This window comes from Montipora capricornis, chromosome 7, assembly GCF_036669925.1.
Source record: "Montipora capricornis isolate CH-2021 chromosome 7, ASM3666992v2, whole genome shotgun sequence".
NCBI lineage: Eukaryota > Metazoa > Cnidaria > Anthozoa > Scleractinia > Acroporidae > Montipora > Montipora capricornis.
This window is the reverse complement of record NC_090889.1, coordinates 33,767,096-33,778,191: the sequence shown is the minus strand read 5'-3', so window position 1 is coordinate 33,778,191 and position 11,096 is coordinate 33,767,096. Positions and strand designations below refer to the sequence as shown.

The 11,096-nt window shown below is 37.9% G+C and overlaps 1 protein-coding gene across 1 annotated transcript in view; it reads left to right on the top strand.

Moving 5' to 3' along the window:
- Positions 1–7,156: 7,156 nt before the first annotated feature.
- LOC138057607 (fibronectin type III domain-containing protein-like) overlaps positions 7,157–11,096 on the top strand; it is a 46,320-nt gene continuing 42,380 nt past the window's right edge. Inside the window, exons 1-2 of the mRNA XM_068903569.1 lie at positions 7,157–7,868; positions 8,841–9,173. Of these exons, the coding sequence (XP_068759670.1) occupies positions 7,157–7,868; positions 8,841–9,173 (1,045 nt within the window). The remainder of the gene's footprint in view (positions 7,869–8,840; positions 9,174–11,096) is intronic.

The following is an 11,096-nucleotide window of genomic DNA, read 5'->3' as shown; positions in this document are numbered from 1 at the left end:
TATACAGGTGGTGCATACCACAATAATCGTACCTTTTGCTCCTGAAACTTTGATATAACACTTCCTTGTACACATCTATCTTCCAGACATTTACAAACCTGCAAAGTTTTGTCACAGTGGAAACAGGCAGGCGTGATTGAAATTCACTTCGTTTTGTTTCAGACGCAAGAAGGTAAATGTAACGGAGAATGAGACGAAATTGCTAGAGAAAAAAGGTTGAAATTAACACATACATCCTCCACACTCGGAACCATTGTCCACAAGCAATGATTGTGTCCTTTCCCGTAAGTGTGCCTTTCCCAAATTGCTCCGCGCGATAATTTCCAAATTTATCGAGCGTTAATTCTCAATATATTGCGCGATAATCTCAATTTATCGTGCGATAATAGAATGTAGTTAACTGAACATTGAATTTATAGCGCTATAGTAAAATGTAGTGTTGTGTCCTCTATGGGCCACCGTACACAGATGATGATTTGCATTCAAAAGATAGATGAAGATATCGTGGAACCTGGAGGCGACTTTGTCACTGGTTTCGTTTCAGGTAAAAACTCTAGAAACCCTATTTCTAACACTAAATGCTACCTTTTTAGCAAAATAGCATTTAAATCTTTTTCATTGCGTCGTATTTTCTTCGATTTATGCGGGCAGTTTCGGTAAAACTTTCCGAAAATAAGTGCCAGTGTGGCCCAGTGGTTAGGGGGCTTGCTTGAGATCCGGAGATCCGGGTTCAAGACCCGCTCTGACCACTCGTTGAATTTATTCCTGGTGGTCCCTGGTTCAACTTCCTAGCTGCCCTTGTAAATAGCCAACTGGTTTGCCTCCGGCCATGCAGTTGGGATTCTTAACAGTTGTTAAGTTGTTGTGTTCTGTTGTTTCGTTTTGATTGTGTTTCATTGGCCCTGAAAAGCCCGTATGGGGAGCGGTCAATTAAGTATGTATTGTATTGTGCTTACCATTTAGGAAAATAATCCGGATGGAATGAACGTTGCATGGAGGTAAGCGATTTTCTGTATTTAATGACCATCTGGAAGAGAATGGCGCTTACCATTTACTACTCGGCATTCCATCCTGCCCATTTACTGGATGTTGTGAAAAAGGGCCTGGAAACGGAACGAACCTTGCAAATGGTAAGGGCTACCTCTGGAGGTTGTCCACAATTTCCGAAAATATTTACCGGAAAATTGCCTTTCCATTTGACCTCAAACCGAAATTTCCGGATTTTTTGGCTAAATGGTAAGCACCCTAACTTCGGTTAACTACACTTTTTATGAGAACGTGTGAAGAAAATAGCACTTGTTTACTGTTTAAGCCTGAGCGCTTGCTTCATTGATTAGGCATAACCACTTTTTTTTCAAAAATTAACTTTCATTTTACCGTTCGGTTAACTTCACTGTCAAAATTTACGCATCGTAGTTATTTTTATTCAGTCTTGCACTGCTACACATGTATATACCTCGTTCTATAATATAAGCCATGAGGCGACACAAGCGCTCTGAGAAACAGGCGCACTACACAATTATTTATATACCTCGTTCTTTACGCCACAAAGGTAAACAAGCGCACTGAGAGATAGGCATCCTACACATGAATGTACCCCGTTTTTTAAGCTTTGAAGCAGAACAAGAAGCATTATTATTCAGTCTTGCACTACGGGACTGTGCACCGCGGTGGCAGTCCCTTTAATGTCATCATTATTATACAGTCTATCACTACGGGACTGCGGGACTTTCACTAGGGGAAGGCCTTGTCAACTTCTCGTTCAATGAATACGGCACTGCGGACCGCGATAGCAGTCCGCTTTACTGCTTTTCTTTTTAAACTTGTCATTCACGACTACGGCACTGCGGACCACGTTCGCAGTCCGCTTTACTGCTCAAGATAATAGTAGTATTCATATTCATTGACTTCGAGACCTCGGTGACATACTTAAATGCGAACGCTTCTAGGTAGACGAGTATTCTGTAATTGCTCCCGTCCCCCCTTACTTACCTCGGCCATTTCAATCTGTGTGGCGCATTTAAGGAAGTTGTCGAATTTATCAAAGAAAAGTCGGGTCCGTTCCACGGTTCGGTGATTTTCGTAGTAATTGTTGTATAATCCATCTTTTTCTTCTTTACTCACAGGCAGCCCAAGTTCGGTATACGATTTACAGACTTGGTACGGGAACTAGAATTTATAAATGCTAAAGTAAGCTGTAAATAGAGAAATAAGCTTCGCTTATCTCTACAGTTGTCCTCGTCTTTTCTGTCCTCGTCTTTTCAATCGGAGCGCAAACTGTGTCCGTTTTAGACAGGTTTGTGGCTTACAAATTTTTACGATCCGTTAGTTGTTATTTCCCCTCATAAAGAGAAGAAAGGCTGGTGACTCAGGACGATCTCGTCCCACAAAACGGACCGAATCTCCATAAAAATACCACAGCTTTAAGGCCAGATAAATTTCCTATCACACCACTCCAGGACCACACCGCGATTTTTGACGGATAAATTACAAATAATTTTCGGCCTTTTATAATCTTCCCATGCGCTCGCCTCTTATGTGTGGCTACGGCCATTATAGCTTGATGGCGATCTTAACTACATTCTGCTCTCTCATTGGACAATTTGAAACACTTTGCCAATGAGAGTGCAAAATGTAATATACACACACACTGCTCTTGCACATCCTGTCACTAACATAAGTGCATCTCATTACGTCCCTCTTTCTCTGAAAGGAGTATTTATCTGCATTGACTAAATTATTATTAGTTTCTTAACTGAACGTTAAACATATAATTATTCAGGTAGACAGTTCTTAATAGTTTGTGACACCATGTCTAGATGGTGGCCGTATGAGCCTTCCGCTTCTAACGACGACCTTGCTGTTACTAGGGACTTGGCTGGGTGGATCACTCGTCTTGTTGGCTGGAAGTCTTATCAAATGATGGCTCGAGTCTTGTTTGACGTCAGGGGGAAGTACTTGTGGCTTCTCTGATGTGACTACGGTTACGCCTTAGGTCACTTCCCTGATGCAGTGGTCATGCTGTATGAACCCAGTGTACGCCTCATGGCGCGTCTAGTTCAAGTTCATTCAAGTTTGATTGAACGGGCTAAGCACAATGTGTTCATGATTTTCAGCCGTTTTGCTCTTTAAATGCCGATTCAAAACAAGGAAATGCTTAAAAGGATTCAAGTAAAAGGGTTTACAAGCGTTAATTATTAGCAGATAATATTTGACTTGATGCCTCATTGTCCTTACAAAGGACGATTTAGAATTTGTACTTTTTCACACTTCAAGTCTTAAACTTGTCAGGCAAGGATATATTAAACATGCAATTGGCTTACTAGCTATAACCCCGTAAAGAAATGGTAAATATTTAACAAGAATAATGAAGCTTTAAATCGAAAGGCGAAGCAAATGATGTCTTTTTAAAGATCATGCTCACACAGCAACCTATATGATTAACAAAGGATTTCCTTCTCTGTAAATGCTGTTATTTAAACTATTGCACTCAACTTAAATACCTTATGAAATGATTATTGACGTTTTTAAATAACTAAAGAGAGCCAACCTTATAGAAATCTGCTTTTACACACTGTAATTATAAAGAAATGATATAATTTTGAAAATCATGACTTGCATTATATACTTTTGTTGTGGTTGTTAATTGTTACTGATGAGTAAAAGATATCAGAAAGGAATTCTTTGATGGGGCACAGGGAAAGGTCCTTGAACAACACAGAACAACCATTAGCAGCTACGTCTGCTTCCTCATCCATTTATGGTTTAATTTATGAAGGAATATCTCTTTGTAGACTCATAATAGTCCTGTATCTTATCTGAAACGGCTATTTAAATGAAAAACAAAAACCCAGTCTAAAGGTAAATTAAACAATAATTATATTATTTAAGGTACATACAATGAAATAGTTAATTGCTTTGAAATCTGTATTCTATTTTTTTGTCTGTGAGATATTAAATTAATATAAATCAATAATATACTGTTCTGGAACATGTAAAACACACAGAGGAGGGCTTTGCCTGTTCTTTCAGCCATTTCTACATGCAAAAGTGCCAGGTCATGAGTCCAATGAGGTGGTTCCTGATTGGTGTAAGGTATAAGACTGCCCTTACTCTGCTAAACCTGCTGCCTCCACGTTGACCCGTGATGCCACTTTTACCATTAATATTGATTAAACAAAGGGATGGAGACTTTCAACCACATCAGCAAGATGGCCATGCAAACAGATTGTACAAATTTATGATGTGTTATGTAAATAGAAATAATTAGTGAGCTTTTACATTATATACCAGTAACTTTTTTTTCCTACTATATTTCATTCATTTTTACACAGTTGGACTTTTGCTTGGTTCATGTTAATAAGTTATATTTTTAAAAATAAAATTTGGTTTGTTCATAAATTTATGTCTTTGTGTGATAGATTTCTGTCTGGAGAATGTCAATTTGATGTATATTTCTGTGGGAGATCCAAAAGGGGGAAAGAGAAATAAGCATTCAAGTTTTTTTTTAGTAAATCTGCTTTGAGGTACTCCAGAAAGGTCTGTTTGAATTAACTATGGTGGAAATAAAATCAGGAACCCAAATTAGAAAAAAAAACGTCCTTACCACTTCTGAAATGTTCAGAATCCTGACAAGATTAAGGGGGAATGAGGGATCCTGTCAAAATCTTTTAAGATCCTTTAGAGGTGCTTTTGAGATCTGTTAAGATCTCTTTGACATCCTTTCAAGATGCTATAAGATCTTTGAAAGATCCTGGTAAGATCTGCTAAGATCTTGTGTAAATTTGCAGCTTATTATACTGATGCAAAACAGGAGTTTAAAAGTCTGAAAGCCTGAGACCCTTAATTGCTGGATATTAGTTCAGCTGTGTATGTACACAAATTACATTCTCGAACTAGCGAGTCTTTGACGTCACTTACTCCTTGATTAAGCTCTCTCAAGATTTTAAAGTTACTAATGGCGCGCCATTTTTAGATAGGAAAATTCCAGTTAAAATAAGCAGGTGTCGGGACTTTTGAAAGCATTTAGCATTTATAGTTGAAAAAGAAGTATTTACTCGTGTTCTTTACAAAGGACACTGCTCTAGCATGACACGTTTCTCGAGAGCTCCGGTCTTTGGAAGCTTTTTAGTATGTTTATCCTTGTTATTCTCTAGCGCCATTACTCTAAATGAAGACCTAAGAGTGGTTGGAGGAACAGATGTTCGTCTTTCCTTGTTTGACTTGTTCAAACAAGTAGAATTTTGCCAAGACGCTGTTTACTTCCAGAACGTCATTCCGCCATCTTGAATCTCGTAAATATCGTGGAAAGCGTTTCCTGTCTTCAAGGCTTCGTTATTATTCTAATGCCGTTTCTGGTTATCAACTAACTAGGATTGTGTTTGCTGGTGATGTTTCACCAAACCCTGGGCTTGTATCTAGAAGAAGTAATGCCACAGAAAAGTAATTGTTGAGCACTTTCTCTACGATTAAACATCATAGAAGGTATGACATAACAGTGGGCCACACAAACGCTCGAGGACTTCACAAGAATTTGCCGCAAGTAAAATTCCTGTTGTTTCATACTGGCTTAGATGTCCTAGCTGTCTCAGAAACTCATTTGTCTCCGACCGTAGAGAGCTATGAAATCACTATTCAAGGATACCAGCTTCAAAGAAAGGATCGTCTCGGCAAAATCGGCGGCGGAGTTGCTGTTTATTTCAAAGATTCCTTAGATTGTATTTCAATTGCAAAATATGATAATTGCGAGATTGAAGCAACATGGCTAGAACTTAAAGTCAAATCTCAAAGACTTCTTGTTGGCTGTATATATCGTCCTCCAGATTCCGGGGGTTTCTACCATAAATTTCTTCCAATTCTTGAGAGAATCTCTGCGAACAGAAAAAATGTCATCATCACCGGGGACTTCAATTCGAATATGCTTGACAACTCTGGAAATGGCAAAAAGTTTAAAGATGTCCTGCAACTCGTTAATTTTAAAAATGTTATTAAGAATCCTACCAGAGTAACAGAACATTCCAGTACAATCATAGATCTAATTTGCACAAACAACATGCCAAAGGTTAATCGTGCTGGTGTTATCGTTTTCTGCATCGCTGACCACAAATTTATTTACATTTTATTTAAGTTGGCAAAGTCACGCAATTCCCCTCCAGTAATAAAACAAGTCAAGAACTTCAAAGGAGTTAAGGAAGATCCAAAATCTCTTCAGAACGACCTTGAAACCGCACCATGGTGGATTTGTTCTATTTTTGATGAAATAGACGACGTAACATGGGCCTGGGAAACAATGTTTAAAGAGGTTGTTTATAGCCATGTTACAAAACGTCTAGTTAAAATTAGACGGCATTCACTCCCATGGATGAACAGTGAAATACGCAAAGCCATGAACAAGCGGTATAAACTCTTAAATCTTTGTGATGGTACGCCAAATACCAAGCAATACTGGGAGGAATATAAATTCGCTCGAAATCAAGTCACTGCTTTATTAAGATCTGCAGACTCAATATTGGAAGGAAAAGTTCGATAAAGCCAATAACTCACGTATGTTCTGGAAAACTGTACATAGCATATCTGGTAGCCAGAAGTCCTCCAGAATTGGACCAGTCAAGGATGAAAACAGCTTGGAGGTTTTGGATGATGACATGAAGGCTGACTTATTTAACCAATATTTTGTAATTATTGGCAGAGATGTCTCAGAAAACTTCCCTAACATCCCAAACCAAACCGATATACAACATATTTATAGAGTCTCGGTACCTTCCTGCAACTCTTTGGTTCTGGATTCTGAAAATATCCTCAAAAGTCTTAAGAATATCAAAATTAACAAAGCAGCAGGCCCTGATGGTATATCAAGTACAATTATTTCTCTAGCCGGCCCTGCAATCATTAATGGCTTGGAAAATATCTTCAAGCGCAGCTTTGTCACAAGAACTGTTCCCATTTCATGGAAAAGAGCAAAGGTTACCCCTATCTTTAAAAAGGGAGTGAGAACTGACATTGCCAACGACAGACCTATATCTTTGCTGTGTATTCCAAGTAAATTACTTGAACATCAGGTCTGTAACATAATTGATGAGCACCTAAGTAACTCCTCTCTAAAAAGCCCTTCACAGTAAAAAGGTCTACTGTATCATCAGAAGGCATGTTACTAAAAATGACAGATACCTGGAAGATGAATATGGATAAAGGTATGATTGTGGGTGCAATATTTGTTGACTTTAAGAAAGCTTTTGATAGCATCTCACACAACATCTTGTCATTAAAACTCCAAGCTATTGGATTAAGTGGGAATCTCCACGAGTGGCTGATGGATTATTTAAAAGACAGATTTCAATACACTGTGGTAAATGGCCACCCTTCTAATCTGGATGAAGTAAAACACGGTATTCCCCAAGGATCCCTCCTGGGTCCAAGGCTTTATACTATCTACGTCAATGACCTCCCTAATGCTATTACATCTGGAGATGTGTTTATGTATGCAGACGATACAACATTATATTGTGTGGGGAAGAACTTTGATCAGGTTTGCTCACAATTAAATAACATTCTCGAGCAACTTCTGCTTTGGAGTACAATGAATAAACTTTGTATTCATCCTGTAAAGTCTGAAGTTATGATCCTTAGTAAAACGGGCTTCATTGGTCCTGTTCCTCCAATCTACTTTGGAAATAATTTTATTAATGTTGTGAATCACACTACTTGTTTGGGATTAATCATTGACAATAGGCTTACATGGGCAATGCATGTAGACCATGTAAAAAAATCTTTTGCACAGAAAGTGGGTGCATTAAAAAGAATGAAGAAGCTTCCTCTAAAAGTGCTGGAGGAAATTTACTTCAAATCTATTGTACCAGCGGTATCGTACGGTATTGTGGTGTGGGGAAACTGCAATTACTCTATTATGGAATCCTTAAACCCTATTCATGCAAGAGCTGCACGAGTTATCCACCAGGATAAAAGTCTTGAGAAGCTAAATTGGTTGCCAATTTCTTAATATAATATTATATAAAAGAAGACTTCTTCTAATGCATGATGTCTTAAAATTAATGATAAAATCTTATATGCCCCTTTTAATTTGAGGTTAGGTAACAGACCATCACGTACAGGAGGGTTACAGGTTGAAATCCCTAGAGTGAACTACAAAGTGGGAAAGGAATCAGCACAATATAGAGGACCTGTAATCTGGAATTTTATTGCTAGGCTGACAAATTTTAATGTAAACATTCAAAAAGACAGTTTTAAAAACATTTTACGTAGGCTCTCACAGAACATAAATAGCTTCTCATTCGAAGCGCCTATGATTGCTATGAAAGACCGAGATTTTGTATATTTTTAAGTTTTATTATATTGCATGTAAATTTTAGATTAATTCGTAACTTATTTACCTATGAATCTTATTTTATTTTAATGATTTGTATTGAATATTTAAGTACTGTAGGATGATTTTATGAATTATTTTAGATTCACATTTTATTAGTTCGTTGTAGGTCCACATCAGCCTTTTGGCTGCCATTCTGTAACCTGCATTACTAAATAAAGTGATTGATTGATTGAATGTTTCAGTCAATTAGTGTTAAGTTAACGTAGTTTTGAAATCCAGAGCAAAGGCAGAAGATTGATTTTTGGTCATAGTTATCCCCTTAATGAATAGGAGGTTCAAGAAACGACGACAGCATAAACGTCTCGTCGGAATATAACTTCGCTCTACCGAAAGTATTTCGCACCCATTCCATATTGTTCAAGTATGTACAATATGGGCGAAGAGATAGAGACCAAAAGATTTTAATCAAGTTGTTGTCAAAACCTCAAATTTGATGATTTCAATTTTTCATGTCAAGGAACAAAAGCTGCTCCACCTCAGATTACTGAGTTTTTACAAAACGACTTGGTAGCTCCAGATGAAGTGAAGTTTCGGGATAACACCAACTGGCAGCTTAATCTCCCATGTCGTGCCAATGGATCAAACAAGTTGTCATGGGAATGGAGGCACAACGATGTCCCAATTGATCCAAATAAATTGAAGAGTGATGATAACTGGCAGCTTCTTCAAGATGGTACCTTGTTGGCCAAGGGCCTTGACATATCAGACAATGGAACCTACCAGTGTTTTGTCACAGATACTGTTACTGGTGTCAAGACATTTAGCAGGAAGCTAAGCGTTGCAGTAACTGGTAAGATACACAAAAATAGGAGGAATAAATCAGTATTGTTATATATATATTTTTTATCATTACATGTAGGTACTTGGGAATATTTGGAAAAAAAAAACGGACTGGCAGTTCTTCTTACTTCAGTTGGTCCTACAGGGCTCAAGATTGTGACCTGACAATCGCATAATAATATTATTTGCGACTGAATCTTTTCCCTTGTGACTAAAATATCTGTAGGGTTAGCAGTTGCCACTTCGATGCTAATTTTGGAAAAAAAATTAAGTAATAAATAATTGAAAAAAATAGTTTTTCAGTCTAAAAATATGGGGCAAAATAATTATTGTTAATGTAATTTTAAGCTGTGATGTCACGCGCACAACACCATTCCCTTGATCATTCGCCACTTTTAGCATTTTCTTTACACATCATGTATGGCAGGTTCACAAGTACAGATACATGTATTACAACTGGATTTTTTGTTAAATTTTGAGCCCAGTTGTCCCAAGATGGCCTTTAGGATTTGATGCCCTCTTACATGTAGCTAGTTCATGTAAGGGAGACGTCATATTAAGTAAACTATTTAAGAAGTGGAATATAGACCTTATTCATAATTGGCGGTCAATTTATAATTCTTTTGTCGAAGTGCAAATTAGCCTACCAATCCTCCATACCATACAGTGAATTGAAAAGAATTCTTGCTTTAAAATGAGGCTTGGTAGGCTAATTTGCACATGGACAAAAGAATTATAAATGTACCGCCATTTATGAATAAGGTCTATTAAGGTGATTCCCTAGTATTGCACTGCGCATCCTGTTCTGCGCATAACAGCGTAGGCCACGTTCGTATTCAGGAATCTATGAGGCTTTATGCGGTCAAATTTCACGGCTGATTTCTGTTTTCTTTGTCTCCCAAGACTCAAGGGAGATTTCTAAACCAAACAATGTTTAAATTTAACGATATAGACTCGCACCCATGTGGCCAACGGTATTTCAAAATGGCGACCTTTCATGCGGGAAAGCTCGCTGGCAAAAAGAATCGTCGTTTTAGAGCACAGCAAAGGGCAAGATGGAAAACTTTTAGACTCGCGCAAAAAAAGTCGAGTGATAACCTAATTGCTGATGCTTAAGTTTCATTTCAGTCCGAGAGTGAAAGTGAAACCGCGCTATCGGGGAGATGTGTTGTCGAGGGGTTGAGCTCGGTTTGCTTTCTGCTTTCTCGGCATAATTTTTTTGGATAATTTTATTCTCTTACTCCCTCTCTTTGTGCTTTGAAACTTAAAAAAAAATTACGCCAGAAAAAAAAAAAAAAAAAAGTTACAGGGAAAGAGGTATTCGTCGCCATCACTCGTGGACACAAAATTGTCTCCTCGATACCACGCGCCCGAGGAATATTAATTTTGTAATCAGTGCATTTTCATGATGTGTGCCTGTGCCATAAAACAAACATTAAAATTAATTATTTCTTTTGAACAACACCATACATCTGTTTTTTTTATTTCAAGAATTACGTCAAAGCTGCATGTGCTTCCTGTTCGTGCCAAACGTAGCATGAACGCATGGAACAAACTTGTCCTTGACAAAGGAAGTCGCAATGATTAAATGAGTAACTTGAGCACGTTCTATCTCCCAAACGAGCTTTGTGACCTATTCTTTTAATTGCACATTTCGAGTCACCATAATGTAGGGAACAATTGAGAAACGTTTAAAGAAAATCTTACGGCAACTTCTATTACTAAGGAGTCACCTTAAATTAGCTTTCGATGACATGGCGATGGATTTACATTGTATACACTGGCGGTTTACAATTCGCGGAGAGAGGCAGACCACCAACGTTAACATTATTGGGCATCTTCCTCTTCACAAACAGTGTGTGCATATGTTCTTTAAAGGAGACTCAGGCATAGTTTTTGAGTGAATGTACAGTAGAGGTTGTTAACCCATTGA